At 39.2% G+C, this 20,710-nt stretch overlaps 1 protein-coding gene across 22 annotated transcripts in view; it reads left to right on the forward strand.

Annotated features, from left to right (window-relative positions):
• Window positions 1-20,710, forward strand: part of PCDH15 (protocadherin related 15) — a 1,100,829-nt gene that overhangs the window by 767,666 nt on the left and 312,453 nt on the right. For all 22 annotated transcript variants that reach the window (XM_075423218.1, XM_075423232.1, XM_075423229.1 and 19 more), the window contains 2 exons: window positions 12,556-12,716; window positions 16,999-17,154. In XM_075423218.1, coding sequence (XP_075279333.1) covers window positions 12,556-12,716; window positions 16,999-17,154 — 317 coding nt within the window. The remainder of the gene's footprint in view (window positions 1-12,555; window positions 12,717-16,998; window positions 17,155-20,710) is intronic.

A 20,710-nucleotide genomic window follows, 5' to 3' on the forward strand; every position in this document is an offset into this window, starting at 1 on the left:
AGATGACCTGTAGGGGTCCCTTCCGACCCAAAACTTTCTATGATTCTATGCTGCGTTCCGGTGGAGGGGAGCTGGGCGGCGGGAACTCAGTCGCAGCTCGGGAGCATGCGGCGGCTGCGGGTGGTGAGTGTTGCTCTGTGCTTTCTGTTTTGCTTTGTGCATTCTCCTTATCTGTATTGTTGTTGTTACTGTTCCCTTTTGTTTGCTGTTCTGTTCAACTGCCCTTATCCTGACCCACTGGTTTTTGCTTCTTTTTTTCCATTCTCCTCCACACCCCGGCGGGGGGAGAGGTGGCCGCGTGGCGCTTTTTTTGCCGGCTCCAGCCAAACCATAACATGTTCCCAGAAACTGAGTTAGTAAATAAATGGGGCAGATGTCTGACACAAACCTGTTTGTATTTCAGCAGCATTTGTCTAACTTGACAGAGCATATTTCCAGGAACTTAAAAATTGTGTTATCAGAAAATTATCAGTCAGGGATCTTGAGAGGAAACGGAAGGACTGCAAATTAAAACTTCATCACACATGGTCTGTAGTTGTCTCAGGAAAAAAATGTCACTGCAGCTGGCACTAAGTTAATTCAGGAACACTTCAGTTTTTAGCAGCAATGTTTTTCAAAGCTGTTTTTCTTTCATCCTGTATGTGCAAATTTGTCTCATTTAAGGACCAGTGTACGCTATATAAATGCTGCTGGTTTAAGTTTCGGATTTTAAAATCTGGTACATTTGCAATCAGTATGACAGGTTGCAGAATGTAGTTTGAGGGCCTTCAAAGAGACAGAACCTGTTAACTCGAGGAAGGGTTTTGGAAGAGAAAGCCCAAAGTTAAAGAAGGTGAACATAAATTTAAAGGTAAGTGCTTGGACTTTTGGGTTAAATGAAGCGTTACAGATTTGGATTAGATGAACAAAAAACTGGGTGATGGAATCCACGGTGTGCTTGCAGATGAGGATGTCTGTAGGTTTGGACAAGGAAGGTGTCAGAGGGGTGTTTTGCAGATTATCTTTGCAGTCCTGTGCAAAGATCATGAGAAAATACTGTATCTTTCTACCAACTGCGGATGTCACTCATCCTGTTTACTGTATGAAACCCGTTTCCTCTCAGAGATGTTGTGCAGGTAGGAACTGTGACTGGACTCCTAGATGCTGGGGCTTCCCAGGTGCATGGCATAAAATTTGGACTCAGTTGGATGCACATAGTGGCTTTCCTGTGTCTGGGATGTGTGGGTCTGTCTTAGTTATGAGGAGCTTGACAGTATTGCACAGATGTAGTAAATTGAATCTTAAATGTGTAGTGCTAGAAAATGGCTGGTATGTGTGTCCTGGGCTTCACACTAATGTCTCTGTAGTCATACAGCTAAAATTGTTTTTGCATTGTCCTGGATTGGCACCTATGTTGCAATTAAAGAGTAAATACAACATTTATTGATGTGTGCTAATATGGTCTCAATAAAATAAAACAAGTCTGAAATAGAAATGAGACTGGTTTTGTGATAACATTTAAATAGGAAGGCGTGGATATACCTGGGAACATGACTCCTTTTAAATGCAAATCATTTTATTTGCAGGTACCTAACTTAATAATCTATGCACATAATCAGAGAATTTGTGTTCCCAGGAGCTCATTTCTGGCTGGGAATATACATGAACTTTGTTAATATACATATTTTTTTCCCTAAAGTACCAAAATAAACCCAGGAGTTTTCAACACAGCAAGGTGTGATAAGCTTACTCTCAGAAGTGAAAACTTTCAGTGCAAAAGTTGTTTGTAGAATTAGGTACTGTGGTAAGAAATGCCCATTACTTTGGGGTAGTTTCTACCTTGCAAATGTGGCATAACGTTGCCGTTCCATAACCTGGAATTGAGTAAGGTTTTACATTCCCTTGTTCTCCAAGGCTTCCCTGCACTTGTTCTCCTTCATCTCTGAGTATTCAGTAAAGCAAAGAATAACTTTCCAGTTGTGACTTTCATAAACTGGGCCAAATTCAGGAAGAGGTCCAGTGTGTGAATGGAAGTAAAAACTGCTGATATTTCTGCTCTGTCTCTCAAAATAACAGGATCATAGAATAAAGAATTGTTAGTCCATTCCTCTAGCTCCAAGCATAGGTGTTTTTTTTCTGATAAAAGTTTGTCTGATGTCTTCCTAAGACATTCAGTGTGGAAGATCTTCTCTTAGAAGCCGCACAGTCTTTCCTGGGTTTAGGCGAGGAGCTCATACGTCTAGCTCTTATTCCAGTTCCTGAATCCAGGGCTACCAACTATCAGCCCTCCATTCTCACTGACTTGTTTTTCCAACCTCCAATTAGTCAATGTGTTCTTTTAATTTGCCTTTAGGCGAGGACATTGTGTTTGCTCTTGTTTCTGCTGTAGAGCATGGTTTTCCCTCATTACATTTTGAAAGCATTTTCCTTCATCTTCTGGCCCTAATGAAATGCAGGGATAATTCCCTTCCTGTTTCTTATTGCTCACAAAAGCGTTTGTCTAAGTACAGTAAACTTACAGGAAACTGAATGGTGTTAATGCGCTTCCTTTATCAAAGGACATATAACTGGAGTAAGTTTCTCTAATTCCAAATAGCTTCATCCCCGAAAAGCCCAACTCAAAGTGGTTGGATTCTGCCTATTTATGCATATGCTTGTTGTTGTTGTTCTGTGCTGTGTTTTTAAAAATCTCAATCACCTTCAAGAATTGCTGTTGCCAAGGTCTTCTGGGAAATGAGACAAGAAATAAAGTGTTTGCTGGAATAGCCCAAAGACTTTTTATCTCACTGCTGACTGTAGTGTGTGCATTTTTATTATTTCTGCACTGTCTGATAAGAAGTGGAATGTTTTTGTTGTTTTTTTTAAATGTTCCCAGAAATTTTAGCCCATGTATTTTTTGTCTGGAGATCCTTGCCATTGTGTGTGGGATACTTTATAAGGTAACATTTTTGTTAATGGTCATTTTCTTTGTGTCTGTACATGTTGTCTGGTACGAGAGCACTGATCTGGGAACATTTTTTTCAAGAATTGGTAACTTTTTGTACAGAAAATGGAGCATCTTATGTCAACCTTAACAATGTGTTTCTCATCCCATTTGATAAAACAAAAAATAAAAGAGGAATCTCACAATGCAAGGTCTTTCAAAATTTTATTTCAGCAAACATTTTACACTTGTGGGGTTGCCAGAGACTCCACAGCCTTCTTGGCAGACAAGCAGATGGTCTGGGAGCCGGGGAAGCTGCTAAAAGCCATGGGACGCCTTGCGTTTCCTCCTAGCTGCAACCAGCACTACCAGCAACCCTGACCTCCGCTCCAGTTGTTCACAGAACTTCTGCTGCTCTGCATATCCACGTCTGCTGACTTGGAGAGAGATCCGATTATTAGTTTTTCTTCATTTAGCAGGTTGATATGTTTTGAACATATGCAGTTAGTTATTTAGAAATAGTCCCTTGAGAAAAATTGATTGATCTCTTCACAATGGTACGCAGTTGTGAGCTTTTTAAAAGCTTTTGAAGAAGGGCCTGTGTGGTTTGTAAATTCTTCAGATGTCTTTTTTACCTGTAAAAGCAGTAAGCCTGTGGACGAGGGAGATCTGGAGCCAAGGAGCATGTGGAGGAAGGAGCTCTAAGTCACTTGGAGATCTAGATCTGTCCTGAGCATTGCTTGTTGGCCTTTGCTGCAACCAGGGTACCAGGCTAGATGGGCCTTTGGTCTTATCTTGTACAGGTATTTGCATGTGCGATTATGTGTATATAAATGTTGATGGTATTTTTTTAAATATGCTGAAGTATGACTGAAATTTTTTTGTCTTAAAAACAATTCTTTGTAAATTATGTTTTATAGGGGATGAATTTTTAGTAGCAATTCAGTGTAACCCTTTAGCTACATTTTGAAGAGAGTGATTGCATTTGCCTTCTGTGCAATTCAGTTGGAATGGGTTCAGAAGAGTTTGCAAATGTTGAAGAAAGTAGAAAATTTTCACAGAAAGAGAAGCTTTTGAAAACAGAAATAGAAAAAATGAACCCCTGTAGGGGAAAGACATGCAGTTCTCAGCTGTCTCCTGCAGATTTTTTTTGCTTTGCCATTTGCAATGCAGAATATTGTCAGACATCTAGTAAAGGACTTTGCAGACAGTAGTAGGATCCCATAAAGACCTTCCTGTGGTCTAATGTTGCAAAAATACTGCTAAATGTAGAGGAAAGCCGTCTTTGATGTTTAGAGGCTCTGTTCAATGATGTTGGTTCCCAGCCTCAGTGCTGAGTGAAAGGGAGGGCAAATTGTGAGAAGCAGAAAGCTTTGGAGGGAAAGGGGGTAATACAGAGGTGTGCTGCTGTCAGTGATGGGGGGTGGGCAGGCACAGCAAAGTGCATCTCGTGAGCTGGGTACAGTAAGAGAAATGAAATGTTGGAAAGGCCTCATATAAAAGGTCCTTCTGCTTCTTCCCTTTTTTGGTTTAAGGCCTCAGAAATGTGGCCACTGGAGGAGATGGTAGGAAACAGACAGTGTAGCCATGGCTCCGGTACTCTGAGGAAGGAGCTACATGTCTTTGCAATTTACCTTAGATTGCTGCTATAATAATTGGGAGCAGGACTCTGGATTTTGCTCTGTGTAGTATGTCGCAGTGTGGTGGTGTAGTCTATTGAGATCCAACAAGTATAGTTAATCTTTTGATGGAAGTACTGGGTTCTGTTGGGGCATGGAGAAACAAAATAATGGTATGTTCAAAATCAACAAATTTGAGTCACTCCTTGGACACTGGCGTGCTTTACCTACTTATTTTAGGTTTTGCAGCACTGAGAGCCTTTCTGTCAGAAACACTTGCAGGAAGAGAATGTAAGAGCACCATCGCTGGCCTCAGCATGGGGCCGGATGGCAACCTTCCCCCAGTGAAACACTGAAGGAGGAACAAGAGGACTCTTCTGTGAACCAAGCAATTACCCTGCTGCTGTAACCCTGAGCATTAAAAAAAAAAAAAATTGGTTTTGAAAAAGTATTTCTGAAAAAATGTTTTCATGCCTTCTTGTTTTAAACCTTTAGAATTCATTTTTTTCTCATAACTTTATGAGGAAGGATAGGTGCTTGTTTTTGTCTGAGATGCTCCTTTATTGTCATAATTTTACAGGATGCGGCTTTGTGCAGAACAATATGTGACCTGGGACTTGGAGTTAACTTGCAACTTGTAAACCTTGTCCCCACCCAGACCCCTGGCCGCCCCAGTCCTTAGTGGTATTTGTGTTAGGACAGTATAGTCTCTACAGTCTGAATTCTGTTTTCCTGTATCTCTGGTCTGTCCTCTGGCTTTTTAAAATCTCTACTCTTCTCAGTATTGCTCTGTGACTCAAAGTTTCTGCTTCACTGCTTCCTCTTTGCACTCTGCTTTCTCCTGGGCATTCATCTTTGCCTTTCCACACTCACTCTTTATCTGTTCACCTCTTGCTCATCCTTTTAAAGGTGGGGGGTGGGGTTAATAAAAATATTGATCTGCGTTTATATACCTAGGAATTTAAGTACTGAATATTTAGTGAATTTAGTAGTTAGCATTTGACCATCATGCTTTCTTCTTCTGGTCTTTTTTCATCCTTATTTGTTACATTTTGGTGTAGAGTGCAAATGCCATGCATCAGATTTTTCAAAGTCACAGATGAGTCATGTGTATGAAGTCCTGAGGTGGTGCTTCTGTGGTTTTATGGGACTCTGGTCCCAATGTTTGTGGTGGGAAGGTGGGAAGGAAGAACCGTGATTCTTGATGTCCCATAGGACAGGCATATATATGCTCTGAACTGACGGTGATCCCAGTGCTGCTGCCTTTCCTGATTCGGGAGCTGTCTTTCAAATGTATTCCGTCATCTTGCTGTGTCATTTCAGCCTGGGACAAGAGTTTGTAGTACTAGGTCTCTGTCTTCATGCTGGCTGGGAAGCACTAAAACAAGAAAATGGGTCACCTTCACTTACAATGGACCCAAACTGATACTTAAGTACAGACCTTTTCCGCGTAGTACACAAATTCTTAGAGTGGCTCAAGATGGGAAGACATGAAGTCCACATAGGAGGACCAGAAATAAAAGCCTCAAATCTGAGTTTGTCAGACTCCTAGTTTGGCCAAAATAATGGGTTGGTTTTAGCTGTGCTCTGTAACTGCTTAAAGGCTGTGGCTGCACGCTGGGCAAGAAGGGAAAGGATGGGCCAGGAGGGCAGGAAAACAATCTTGAAACAACCTTGGAAACTCCTCACAGATCCCTACTGATGATGGAATGGAGAATAGGAAATGTATAAACCAGGAGGTGGCTTTGTAGAATTGTCCTATCTTTGCATATAAACCTGCAGGCGGGTCTAAGTAAGTTCATGATCTTGTTGAGAATTTACTTCTGCAATAAGGTTTTAATTTTCCATTAACTTCTAATTTATTGGAGGGTGACGGAGCACTGGAACAGGCTGCCCAGGGAGGTTGTGGAGTCTCCTTCTCTGGAGATATTCAAGACCCGCCTGGACAAGGTCCTGTGCAGCCTGCTGTAGGTGACCCTGCTTCGGCAGGAGGGTTGGACTAGATGACCCACAGAGGTCCCTTCCAGCCCCTACTATTCTGTGATTCTGTGATTCTGTCATTGCTATTTAATTAATCCTATGCTACAAACATACACCTTCAAATGTAGAAAGATGAGTTTATGGTCCAGGTTTAACTATGAAAACTCTGTAGAATATCAAAAAAAAGCAGCTACAATTTCAGCTGATCCATCTAATGCCTTTCTATAAGAAATAATCCTCATTTTCAAATTGCTTTACAATCGGTGGCAGGCAGAGGAAAGCAATATAGAAGTACATGTGGGTTTTTTTTTAATGCACGTTTGCTCTGTCTGAAAGAAACCTGGTATATTGCACGCTGTGTAAGTGTGCTCAGGAGTCACCAAGTAGAGGAGAAGCTATCGGGTGTGTGCAGGTGGAACTCAGGTTCTGCAGCATATTCTTAATGGTCCTGGGCAGACAGAGGTGGGACTGGCACATGGAGACCTGCCTTGAATCTCTGACCTCCCACTGCCTGCTATAGTTTCTTCAACTTGACCAACAAAGATGCAAATGCAGAGGCACCAATGGGTGTTAACTCTTTGGCAGAAGGTTTTTCACTGCTTGGTCTGTCTGACATCGGGTTTCCCAGCTCCAGTGAAGATGCCCACCTGGACGTCAGGCCAGCTGCCACTCACCGTCACCACCACCAAGTCTGAGCTTGCCAGCCTGCTGCTGTCCAGAGGTGTTAACTTCAATGGCTCTTTACAAAGCAGGAGTTCTCATTTCTTTAGATTCCCTAGTCTTACTATCCTTACTTGGTTGTTTTTTATTTTTTTAATACATTTAGTGTGAAAAAACCCCACTGCTTTAGAGTGCAAAAGTGTTGAGTTTCCTTCCATCTATTGACAACTATTGGTACTTGCCCTTACTGCAGGTCAAAGAGTTAGTGAAAGTGTATGTATGTGTATGTATGTGCCTTTTAAGTACCAGTTTTTCTTTTTGCTTGTCTTTTGGACAAGTGAATAAGTATTATGTTGTGTTGCTCATTTAACGTATAGTGTGCAGGATATCTGATTCTTTCCTAAAGTCGCTTCTTCCAGGTGACTGCCATGCATAATTCTCCCAGGGTAAATACCACTGGCTGAAAAATTCACAACTGGCGTTCCAGGGTAGGAAATACTGTGTAGGTTTATATGTAAATTCCCTGACGTTATTTGGACTTGTTATACTGACTCGATTAATATGCTGAAATGAAAAATCTGTTCTGTGTGAACAGCAGAGTATGATTTTTTTATTATATTTAGCCTTTTTGTACATAATACAGCTGAAGTAGCTGCTAATACTGCATTTTTGGCAATATCGGAGGTTAATCATGCTGTTGAAGGTGGTTCTATCTTTTCATCAACTTTGAAAGTAATAAGTTTTAGACTGTTCTTGAAGGAAGGGTAAAGACATTTGGATGACAAAAATCTTTGGGGCTATACTTCTGCCTTGGCTTCAGACATGCTTCACTTTGGGCTTTGGCTTCAGCCCTGTAGTTTGTGAGTGCTCAGGTGCTTCTGGGATCTCTCGCTATTTTCTGCACTGCACGCAGCTGAAACTCAACACAGCTCATCTAGTACTGAGCATGTGGAAGGCTACACGCTGCTGTTGTGTGCAAGAGCCTTGTGAAGGTAAGGTCTGTCCAATTTCTATTTTGCATATCTGCAGAAATACAACTTGCTTAATTGGTTGCAGTTAGGTATGTCTTTCTGACATCACTGGGACTCACTGTCCATGATATATGAAGTCCTTAGTTCCACTTTCAGGCGTGAAGCTGAGCCTTTGCCTGCTGCACCCCTTTGGTAGCATCAGTGCAGAGGTGGGACATGCACATTCTTTGAGGTCAGTGACTGCAGAAGGGGAAACAGCAAATGCCCTTTTAATTCCTAAAGTGTGGCATGTTTCATTCTACTACAATTCTGTTTTCTGATTCATGTGCCAGCATAACGGTTACTCCCAGACCAGTCATAATTCACTCACTCTTTAAAAAAGGGCTCCGCCAAAACATTCAACTAAAATAATCCCAAGATGTGTCTAAAGCATTTAATAAGTGAGTCCTCACCGGGTGCTACGCGTCTGCTGTCTTTAGTAGAGTATAAACTGCAAATTCCGTATTTCATGGCTTTTGCACCCGAGTCCCTCGTAATGCCCTTCCCACAGAAAGATCACCTTCTGCGGAGACTGATCTGTAAAAACAAATCCTTCCCTATTATTTCAGTCTAATGAAGATTTTCAGCTTCTGGATTCCTCTCAGAGGAATAGTCTAGTGTAGAAATACTATTACAATATTTACAGTGCTCTGTAATTTTTATTTTTGTTGTTTGGTAGCTACTTGTTGAATAATTCCCAACAAGCTCAGAAAACATTTATGAAGAACTGTCATTACTTTGAGAAAAAATGATATTACACCTGAAAAAAACTGTTGGTTTCTGGCTTTTTTGTGTTGTTTTTTTTTTTTAGCCAACAGCTTGCTTGATTTTGATTCCTCGAAGCTTATTCTGAACTAATCCCTCGAAAATCTGTATGGTCTTTCCACAAGACAATCTTGGTGGTCATTGGAGGGGGTTGGAGGGGGTGGTGAGACCCACAATGTCAGATTCTTTGTGAATTAGAACAATGATACTTTAAGGATGGCTATTAAAAGGCTTATTTGAGAACTGCTGTCTTTTGAAGAGAGAGCACAACTGCCTCATGAATATCTGAAGAAAAAACAGTCAATTTTTATGAACAAAATAATCGCAGTACCAAATCAAACCAAACAGAAGTGCTTTGTTACATCAAGCAGGTAGCTGTTGGAGAGTGCAACAGAGGAAAGTCAAATGAGATGCAGAATTCAAAGCAGTTAGGTCAGTTAAGTAACGGTGGTTTACTAGAGACTGTACGGAATTTGTCATCACATCAAAATTTAAAGTTGATTAAATATTTTTTTTTAAAGTATGTAATTGCAATTATTTGTTCTCAGGTTGATTAAAAATTAAAATTATTTGAGCTCTTTAGCCCTTGCAGAAGGCTGAGTTTGGCAGAAGTCAATTTTCTAGAAACTAGGCAAGGGAGGACAAAGGCCTCCTTGGACAGCGAGCAACAAACCATGGTGTTTGGTCACAAACAAACACACAAAACATGGCTGTGGTGCTGTGCAGCCTGCTTTAGGTGAACCTGCTTTGGCAGGGGGGTTAGACTAGATGATCCCTAGAGATCCCTTCCAACCCTTTCCATTCTGTGTATGTAGCCAATACTGAACCAAAGCTGCCTGCAAATGCCCTATGTGGTATATGTCAGCTAAGGGACACAGCCACTCGTGACTTGTTTTGCAGCGCTTTCCACTTCATGTAGATGTTGCATTTTAACATTATACTTCTTTCTTTGCCTGCAACTAAACTGGAATGCAATCCTTAACATGCAGAAAATGCTTCTGGTATTAAGGTCCTTGTCTTTGCCACTTCCAAATGCACATTGTCCCATAAGGAATTTATACGTGTGTATTTTGTGCTCTGATTACTTGTATGCAGCTCATGGAAGGGTAATCGCTACCTTCAGACCCTGCAGACGATTTTATTAGCAGTCAGAGCTCTGCCACGACTATCAGTTTAATTCCTTTAGCGTTGCACACGCTGGATTTTTCTACAGGCCATGCAACTGCAAAGTCTGAAAGTAATTTCCCTTTGCTACTGTCACTTCAACCAGGACCTAGTAATGTTAGATTATATTCATAATCTTGAGTTTTGTAGAAACCAGGAACCAGTTTTTATTACAGGAAAGTCTTTATTTTTAATGTTTTTGAACACTTAATTTTCTGAGGAGAGAAATAAACCCTCTTTATATGTCATGATTACTTAAGCATCTGAAAGTGTTGTATTGGTGGCCAGCTGTGGTAGCTCTGTGTCCTGGTAACTTGTACTGTGGTCTCTTTTTGCTCCTTATGGGCTTATTAGCCTCCAATGTGGGAGAAAAGTCAGGACCTGTTGCTGCTTTTTCCTCTCCCCTGGTTTCTAATTGTTGCAGTATGTTTTTCCACTACTTCCACAACTCTCTCCTATTCCCTTTTCTGTGTCATCTGGTTACTTCTGTTGCCCCAATTCTTTCATCCCTTAAGCTCTTCCTTTTCCTGGCAAGAATTTGTACATGTAATATTTTCTATAAGTACCACGTTATAGACTTGCTATGTGCAGGTGGCCCTTGCTGAAACACCTACTGCTCTGCCATTTACAGGTGGAAATTGCAGAGTTTTAGTTCTCTTGAGAGTCATTTAAATGGAGGTGTAGAGCCTTCTGTTGGGATTAGTGATGGTGAAGACGTAGGCAGAATTTAGGCTTTGCCTTCAGGTCTGAACAAGATGGTTGGAAGAAATCAAAACAACTGCAGCCGATAGGGCGATTGTGGTGTTTATAATCGTGTTGTTTTTTTCAGGAAGGCTTTTCCTAGGGCACCTTTTGTTCAGACAACCTCAAAATTGGATCACTGACCTTTCTTTGCATTGTCATTGAGGCACAATGATGAGGGCAGTGTACAGAAGCTGGTGGGTTTCATAGATTTTTAGGGGAATTGGTGACTAGAAATAAACACTTTGAAATGTCACAGAGTTGGTAATCACCTTGTTTTTCCTGATGAAATCCTCTTTACATTAAAACTAGTGGTGGTGTCTCCAAAGTTATGTGCCAGCTGAAGCCACTGGGTTGGGGTATAATTGTACAGATAGTATTGCAAAAGAAATCATGCTGATAGCTGTAAAAGACATAGGTAGTAACCCTGTTTCTCATGTGGCTAGGAGGGTACTGCTCCTCTAATCTGAAACAAGTCTTTGGTCCATAGTTACAGATATATGGCAGTATTTATTCTTGTCATCTCTGTTGTGTTATAAAAGGTAGTTTCAAAATAAACAGTTGAAAAAGCTATACTGTGATATTTTCCTCAATAGGACTGTAAAACATTCTGCTGGGGTTAAGACAGTAATTAGTTTTACTGTCCTATCCTGAAAAAGCATTGGCCCAACTCAGAACCGCCCCCCCAGAAGAATATATTTATACAGAGTTGTTGTTGTGAAGGTGTAAAGAAACTTTACTCTCCCCTTTGGAACAGATTATTTGGGCCCTTAATCCAGGAGGTTATGTGATAAATATTTTTAACTAATTTAGATCTTGTGCAGCTAGTGATGTTCACAGATTTTCTTCATAACTGGTGATGAACTTCAACAAAGATAATTTCTTTTAATATTTCAGTGGGAAGAAAACTGGGTAGTGTTAATTTTTCAGAAAATTATATCTTAAAGAAGTGTTAATAAATACTCTGCATGCAAATCTGAGGCACTGCAGTGCAAAGTTTAGGGTAGTTAGTAATGCTTGACCTTTAGAAAGTAAGTTAGAGTGTTCTACACAGGAAATTATGTACATCGTGGGTATTCTGAACTGACTAATAAAGTTGTTAGGCAAGATTTTTAACTGACAGAATGGGACAAGGAAAGAAAAAAAGCACATTATATATGTTGAATAGATGGCTGGTCCTAATTAAGTACTACCTTTGTCTTGGTAGATATAGTTTTCATTTCTTTATGCTGCAATTTAGTTCTCTGTTGCAACTCAGGGTATAAAACCTCTTTTTTCCCTGGAGAGCTTTATGTAACTCTTCTATTCTTCTGTCACCTTGATGTGTCACTTTTGCTGTGGAAAATTTATTCTTGTTTTGGCTGCTATTTCAGTGCTTTTGTTTTTTTGAGGTGAGACTGAGTGATGATTACTCAATGCAGAAAAATCTCATAATGTTATATATATATATCTGCATATCATGGGTTTCTTCATCCACTTAAATTATTGTGCATTGCAGGTGCTTCTTCTAGTATTGTCTGAAATAGCTTCAGTGTCAAATGCAGTTTCTCAGTACAGATAATCAGGTTCAGACTTCTTAAACATCAATCAAAACATAAAATACCAGAAACCCTAGTTAAAAAACAGTATTTTTACTGTTGTAGTTGTTATGAAAATAGATAAAAATGTAGATGCATATATAAATTTCTCCCTCGTGTGTTTATTGTTTTTGCAGGCACTATCCTGGTTGACAATATGCTGATCAAAGGGACTGCAGGAGGGTCAGATCCCACCATTGAACTCTCCTTAAAGGATAACGTAGGTTACTGGGTGATCCTTGATCCTATCAGCCAGAGGTTATACCTAAATAGCACTGGCCGAATCTTGGACAGAGATGTAAGTCTGGGGTTTGCAGTTTATTTTCTTTACTCTTTGTGAAAATTAATTTCTGAATCTGTCTATACTCATAGGAAGACCATAAACAACAGACCTGCTAGAATAGAATAGCTACATCTGTCTTTTGTCCTCAGATGAATGTGAAGAGAATTAATTTGATTCTTTATTAAGACTTACTGGAAGCATGCAGAAACTTCACCATTTCTGCACAAAAAATATGTGGACAAACAAACAATGAAGACTGAACAAATAAATGTGTGGGTTGGCAGAAATACACATCGACCTAAACTTGACTTGTTTGTTGAATTAAAACAATTTTCTGGTAACCCTGCTTCGGCAGGAGGGTTGGACTAGATGACCCACAGAGGTCCATTCCAACCCCTACCATTCTGTGATTCTGTGGTTCTGTTTTCTTCTTTGTCTGGAAGGAGAAGTGCTGCTCACCTTATGTCCTGTGACACTTATTAAAAGCCTGCTCTAGCTGTGTACATTGGCTTAGGAGATGTGAGAGAGAGCAAAGGAATTGTGAATATTAAAGTTCAGTTATAAAGCTTGACAGATTCAATTGAGAATTTGCTAGTTTAGATTCTTGTTTTAAGCCAGCATAAAATTTGTATGGTATGCTCATTCCGAAAACTGTTAAAGAAATATTGTCAGGCTAAGTTTGATTTTTATAAAAAGAAAGATTAAAAGCACAAAATAAATAGGAGTGTTCTTATCTGTGCTAATGTCATTGAGGAGAAATACTTTAAAAACAGAGACATTTTCTCACAGTGCTATAGCATTGCTGCAGTTCATCAGCATCTGAAAGGAAAATTGATTCCAAAGTGACTGTAATCAACATGGAAAGAGTGTTTTAAAGATCAGGAGTACTCCTGGAGTGCATGAAAGTTTGTTTTGTATTAACTTGATTGATTAATTTGTCTTCTCTATGTGTTTTGAGATATTTTCATAAGCACCAGAAACAACATGCAAATTTTTCTTGATTTCCATTTTTAGTTTAAAGGGGCTAATTGAATTCACCTGTTCTTCATTTAGTTTTAATTCACTAACTGTTTTCAAGTGTGAAGCAAAGATATGCAGCACAAAACATGGTAGAATGGACATGGTGGCAAAAGACTTCTTTGTGCATCAGCAAAGAGTCGGCATTTCCTCACGTGCCAAACAGCTGGCTGACTTTGCGGAGACAGGCAGGTGCTGGAACATGTTTGGCTTTTCAGTTTTATTTTAAATCAGAGCAAAAAGCGAGAGCCGCTAACGGGAGGTGAGATTTAAGAACCACTCTAGGAAGTGTAGAGGTCAATTCTTCACCCCAAGCAAGTCTGCATATCCATATGACATTAGGAAACAAAATTAATTTCTGTTAGTTCAGTGCTAATTCTTTTTTCAATGCCCCTTTAGTGACACTTTTCTCTCTGCAGGATTGTTCATCTGACCTGCTTTTTCTGAATCTAACTAGATGCTTTACCAAGACAACCTTGTCAAATTATTTGATTTTCGATATTAGTAACAGTCTAGCTAAACTCACAGATACGTTACATTATTATGAACATGTGCAGACACTTTACAGTGAGGTTCTTTGCAAGAAGTAGACTGAAGTTACAAAGAAACAAGTGGAGGGTGTACATTTTCTTAATTGTATATAGGTAGTATTGATGTTACTACATTGGCATTTAAGAGGTTATTTCCTCATTTTTTACTATGAACTGTAATGCTTCTTATCCCTATTATGGTAGTGCTGGGTAAAATTACTCATTAGTGTTTGTTTAAGCTTACTGGAATATGAAAAGGTAAACCTGAGAATTAGGATGAGCGAGATTTTGGATGTGAGCCCCACTGTAGCTGTCTTCCTGTGCTCTCAATGAATTGCTGTAGGTCACTAGCCAAAGCAAATGAAAGTAACCCACAAAAACCCCACTGTCTGAGTAAAGGCTTCCAGCCTTCAGAACCAGAGCTATACTAACCCCTAGAATACAAATACGTTCAAGAGTGTATGTGGTTCTTTTTTTTTTTTTTAAAAAAAAAAAAGAAAAGAAAAAAAAAGAAAAAGAAACTATTTTTCTCATCTTTCAAGTGAAAACCATGTGAAACTTAGTAGTACAAATAGAATTTGGGGGTTTATTAAGTTGAACCTTAAAATTCAATTTTTTTATTACAGAGCAGAAATTGTATTCTCTGATTCACAAATGGTGCATGTAAGATTGCATTCAATATATTTGGACACTGTTCCCATTTTTCTCTGCAATGTCTCCACTTGTCAACTCCCTGCTGATTCAGTTAGTCTAATCTGGTTCTTTTTTACTACTTTTCTTGAAAGAAAATCTTATTAGATTCCATTGACTGATTTTACTAAGAATGGCAGTATGCTTTCCAGACAAAATTAGATAAAAAGAAAATTCCAGACTTTTCTTCCAAAACTTTAAGTGCTTAGGAAGGATGAATAGCAATAAATCAGAACTGAAGGTGAAAGGAGCTGCTAAAAGGTATTGGGATAATTTGTCCCCAGTATCATAAACAGTTTGTTAGGTTGTGTCATTATGTATTTACTTTTATTGTCTATACATGCCTAGATTGACGAGTGTTTTTTTTAAAGACCTGATTTGAAATCTGAGCACTGACTCAACAGAAATGGTATGTATGCGAAAGTAGTATTGGTCCTGTAAGCTGTCACATTTTACCAAAAGCGACAAAAATTTTTTCCTGTGTTTTTGTGAAAAAGACCAAATCCTGAGCGTTATGTATTTACATATCTATCATTACAACTAATTATGTTTTCTAGGGCATTGTTAATAAATCTAGATTAACTCAGTAGCTTCTGAAGTTTATTAAAGGTGGCCTAAAAATTCTTGGATCTTTTACAAAGAATGCCAGCTTGAAAAATACATGGAGATTATAATGTTAGAGGCTTAATTAAATTTACAGATTATATTTGGTATGTTCCAACCTATGTTAGAAGTTCCACTGATAAAAGTAGAACCACATCATAGCTGACTGCAGATTTTTAAAGCAAACAGAATGGACTTTTATTGAAAAGCTCATGCTGTAATTCATTGCAGAGCAAGTTGAGGGTAAATGTGCAGGGGAAAATAGGTATTTCGTGTAAGATCTCAACACCGCCATAAAGAGCCCCCTTTTTTTCCCAACTCTGCTCACTCCTTAAAGACTGCTTACTGCTAAAGTATGAAGGGTAAAGAAAGCCATATGGTTCTAAAATCCATTTTAATGAAACTGGAAAAAAATCAATTAATTAAGGAAATCGTAGCACTTAGAATGAGTGAAAGTGTATTTATAAGTCTCACAATCTCAGCACAAAAACCTGTTTCAGTTCATTGTGTAGAATAGTATGGCATAGGTATCGTTAAATTATACTTTTGAGTTGTTTATTCTCTTGAAGACTTTGGGGTTAATAAATGTAGAATTTTTTCATTTTGTCCCTTCCCATGCTTGCTCGCTCGCTGCTGAGTGTTAGACACAAAATCGCAATGGACTTGCTGTCAATATTTTACATGCTAGACTGTTGCTTCAAATATGTAAATTGGCACTTGCTGTGGTGGAAATGTTGTGAACAGAAGTCATGCTGGAATGCTGTATTTCCATAGCAATCTTTCTGAATTTCTGTTCGAACCAAAGGTGCCTTTTCTTTTATTCTTCTTGGACTTGTTTTTATTAACTCAGATAAGCAGTAGTAGCTTTTCCAGCTTAAATTTCCTTACTCATTCATCAAGTTTGGGAGTTATTTTTGTTTGAATATTATGATGTTCACCGGAGTAAAAACAACTGGCTCTGGATTGTCTGTGATCAAATTGTTTGCAAATTACTTGGTAAATGTAAGTGGTAGCCTATTGAATTTATTTCTGACTTGACCTTTCAATTCCAATATTAATAAACCAAAGGTTAAAATGTGTGACATTTTCTAGGTATCTTTCAATAATCAGATGATGTTCAAAAGGTTTCCTTTTTTTTTTTTTTGTTGCTTTTCTCGAGGGAAGTGTGAAGGACTAATCGTGCTGGGGATTTTTAATTCTGTGTCAGCACATACAGCTGGCATAGCTTGGTCTGCAAAATACAGCTTTGAGACATGTAGGTTTACCTGAAACATTGCCAGTATGAGTTGTAGTCAGGACACCTCAGAGCAGCTTTTTAATGCAGACATAGAGCATTAAACATGACACGGGCAGGCTGATAGGCTATAGGTGAACCTGAGCAACATTAACATCTGTTGATATTTAACTCTTAGTTCAGATTTTGACTATGTATTATAAAAATATATTTTCACTTACAGCCACCAATGTCCATTCAATCCATTGTGGTGCAAGTCCAGTGTGTTAACAAAAAGGTTGGCACCATTATCAACCATGAAGTACGGATTGTGGTGAGAGACAGGAACGATAATTCGCCTCGGTTCCAGCAGCAGCGATACTATGTGGCAGTAAATGAGGTTAGAACTGCTTACCTTTTTTAATGTCTTTTGTCTGGTGTCATTGCTAAATGCCAGCTTTCAGTTCTTTCACTAATCATTTGAAAACCTGGTAAATGCAGTTGTTTTAAAATCCCTTCCATTTGTGTCACTTTGGAAAAACGCAGCACAGACAGTATCCTTTAGTTTTTAGCATGTAAGCTGTTCTTCATTTCTCTTAATGAACAAGAAAACAAGCGCGCTTTTCATCAGTGTGTTTGAAATGTTGCAGAAGACACTAGCATCTGAAGCTATGTCTCAGTGAGTGAAATACTGACCTGTGTTAAATTTACAAAGTGTTTTACCGTATTATGCAGCTGTATCAACAAATTTGGAAGTAAAATAAAAGTATTTATGAAAACAAAATGTAAAGCAAATAGTTCAAAAGGTTTTATTAACAATATTGAAGCTTGGAAAAGTGCAGTTTTGGTTTATTGCTGCTTCTCTTTATTAAATGGTGCCTGTGAAGGAATTCTTTTGCTTTATCTTTTTATGAAAGAGAGCTGTAAATTGGACTTCTTCGTATTATTTGAAGGAAAAATTTATTTCTTTCTTGAGCTGGTACAACTTCATGTCACTTTATAGTTAAGGTTTTTTTTTTTCTGTTAGGTATTGAATAGTCTGCTAACAACCAGTACAAAGGATCTGTGTTCTCAGTAAACTAGTGTCCTGGGGCTTTAGTAATAAGAAGTGGAAGTGGGAACTTACATGCAGACGTGGAAATATCCGGGCTGAAACCAAGAGGAGAATGGAAAGTTGGGTCAGCCTGTAGGTAAAGACTAGAAGAGTTACAGATGCATTTAAGAAAATAAAGCTGTTAAATATATAGTGTGCATTGTGTCCGTGTTGTGGTTTGGTTTTGGGTGGGTTTTTTCTGTGAAAGAGCATGACTGCTTTCATGTTGTTTGATTTTAGTAGAATTGATTTGCTGTTTCAGAAAAACTTTCATAGTTTTGTGTCTTTGGGACATTCAGCTTTTCAATGTGTCTGTGTATTATTACAATCACTAGGTTGCTCTAAGTGATGAAGCATGTAGGGATGTGCAGGAAAGAAGTGGGAGAGTTGGTGGTTGAGTTTAGGCCAAATCAAGCCAAAAGCATGGAGGGAAAAAAACAAAACCTACATGTTATTTTTGAGTGGAGACCTGAAGTTGAGATAAGGATGTACAAGTTTTACAAACTCAGTAGTCTCCTGATTGGTGCCACCTTTTAAAGTGAGATTGTTTCCCCATGACAAATTTTCAACAATCCAGCTACTGATGTTTCTTACCAGCAGAATCTGGAGGTCGCAAAATATCATCTGTATGAATACCAGTAAAGTGTCCCTTATGCTTTTAAATGGTTTTCAAGTTGGCCTTTACATGGTAATTGTAATTTCTGTTTTTTTCAGACTTTGTGTGGAATTGCTTTTGGTCTTGAGTAAAGGCAACATAAACATTAGTCTAAATTGCTTGTATGTGCTGTGATGCAGGTTCCAGATCGCTTCCAAGACATGTCTAACTTTTGCAGTAAAATTGAAGGCAGGTAGCATGTCAGTGCTGTAATACTAAGGAAGCAAGTATTTTCCATAATTAGAAAGAAGCCCAAAAGATAGAAAAATGCACCATTTAAAATTATTTCTATTCAGAAATTTAGGAATGTTCCAAGTATATGCCATCATTTGTTTGCGTTACTATTGGACAAAATGCAATGTTGCTCTTTCCACCAGTTGCAGTCCTGATTTAATTAGCTTCTTTGTTTCATTTTATCACTGTTGTGCTTATAGCTTCTGACATGACACCACTGTGCCCTTCAGCAGTACCCAGTGGGTTAATGCTCTCATTAATTAACAACAACAACAAAAAAATCACAAAGCATCTCAGAGTTTCTCAAAGATTTTAGTGAGTGATTACATTTTTTAGCGGTAGTTTATGCAGCTACTAATTGGCACTGCCTGTAGTGAATTTAACTACTGGAATACACTGGAATGAGGGGTTTGTGGTTATTTTTCGATTGCCTCTAACCTTCTGTTTTTAGTTTGCTTGTAAACTAAAAAGTACAGAAATTTCTCTTACATAAGTAGAAAGAAGAAAACTGAAGGACAAGTGGGTTTTATTATTTTCAGATACCACACATGTAAGCATCACAGATATCTCCTATTTTTTTCTAGACACAAAATTTTGTCTGTGTCAGTTGGAGGACTGACTTGTTGAGGTGCTTTACAGGGCTGGACTTGGCAGTTTCTCTTATCAGCTGCCATGTCTTTCTCTGGTTGTCCTACGTGGGATGAAGAACACATGCACTGTAGGTTTATAACCATACTACAGTCACTGGTGGTGCACAAAACATTAGGTGGACTTTCTACACGTACTGTTTAATCCATCTGCACATACACAGTAAGGGCTGGATTTACAGCTCCTGTGCTAACCAGTTTGGCAGCGTGTGTGCTTTGTAGGTGTAGTGTCTCCCATCATACTTCCTGTATACCTCTACTGTAAAGAAATCCGGGGAAAAATATATCAGCCTTGCAATTACATCATTTTTAATTTTTTTTTTTTTTGGGGGGGGGGGGGGGGGGCGGGGGGAGAGTAAAGTCTAGGGCAAAGACTTTCCCAAATAGTTAAAACTATTATAATCATTGGCACATGTAATACGAGACAAATAACTGTAGCTAGATTTTACTTCATTAGGTAATTTTTCAGTTTCAGAAATGTCAAGGGGTAAAATTATATTTTGGAGAAATAGAATGTTTTTTATGTAATCGTAATACCAGAATAAATCCTAGTTTTACATGTGTCTTTTCCACTTGCATGTGAAAAGACATGGTTTAAAATTAAGGCCATGTTATTTTAGAAGGCTTAGAATTAGATGGACTTGGTAGGGTAGTGTCTTGATTTATCCCAAAACACGTGTCAATTGTTATACTTGACTGGTTAGAAAAGGAGGATATCTGTACTAAGTTAGACCAAAAGCTCCCCTAATCCGATGTATTTTCTTCGTCAGTCACCCTTGCAGATGCTCAAGGAAGAGTGTAAGCACTGGGAAACATGGAGTGGCTGAATGGCAGAACTCAGAGGGTTGTCATCAGCGGCGCTGAGTCTAGTTGGAGGCTGGTGACAAGTGGTGTCCCTCAGGGGTCAGTACTGGGCCCAGTCTTGTTTAACTTCTTCATCAACGACCTGGATGAAGAGTTAGAATGTACCCTCAGCAAGTTTGCTGACGACACCAAACTGGGAGGTGTGGTAGACACACCGGAAGGCTGTGCTGCCATTCAGCGTGACCTGGATAGGCTGGAAAGCTGGGCAGAGAGGAACCTGATGAGGTTCAACAAGGGCAAATGCAGGGTCCTGCACCTGGGGAGGAACAACCTCATGCACCAGTACAGGCTTGGGGTGGACCTGCTGGAGAGCAGCTCTGCGGAGAGGGACCTGGCAGCACACGCTGGTGGACAACAGGTTGACCATGAGCCAGCAGTGTGCCCTGGCTGCCAAGAAAGCCAATGGTATCCTGGGGTGCATCAAGAAGAGTGTGGCCAGCAGGACAAGGGAGGTTCTCCTTCC

The sequence above is a fragment of the Opisthocomus hoazin genome, chromosome 6, assembly GCF_030867145.1.
Source record: "Opisthocomus hoazin isolate bOpiHoa1 chromosome 6, bOpiHoa1.hap1, whole genome shotgun sequence".
Lineage (NCBI taxonomy): Eukaryota > Metazoa > Chordata > Aves > Opisthocomiformes > Opisthocomidae > Opisthocomus > Opisthocomus hoazin.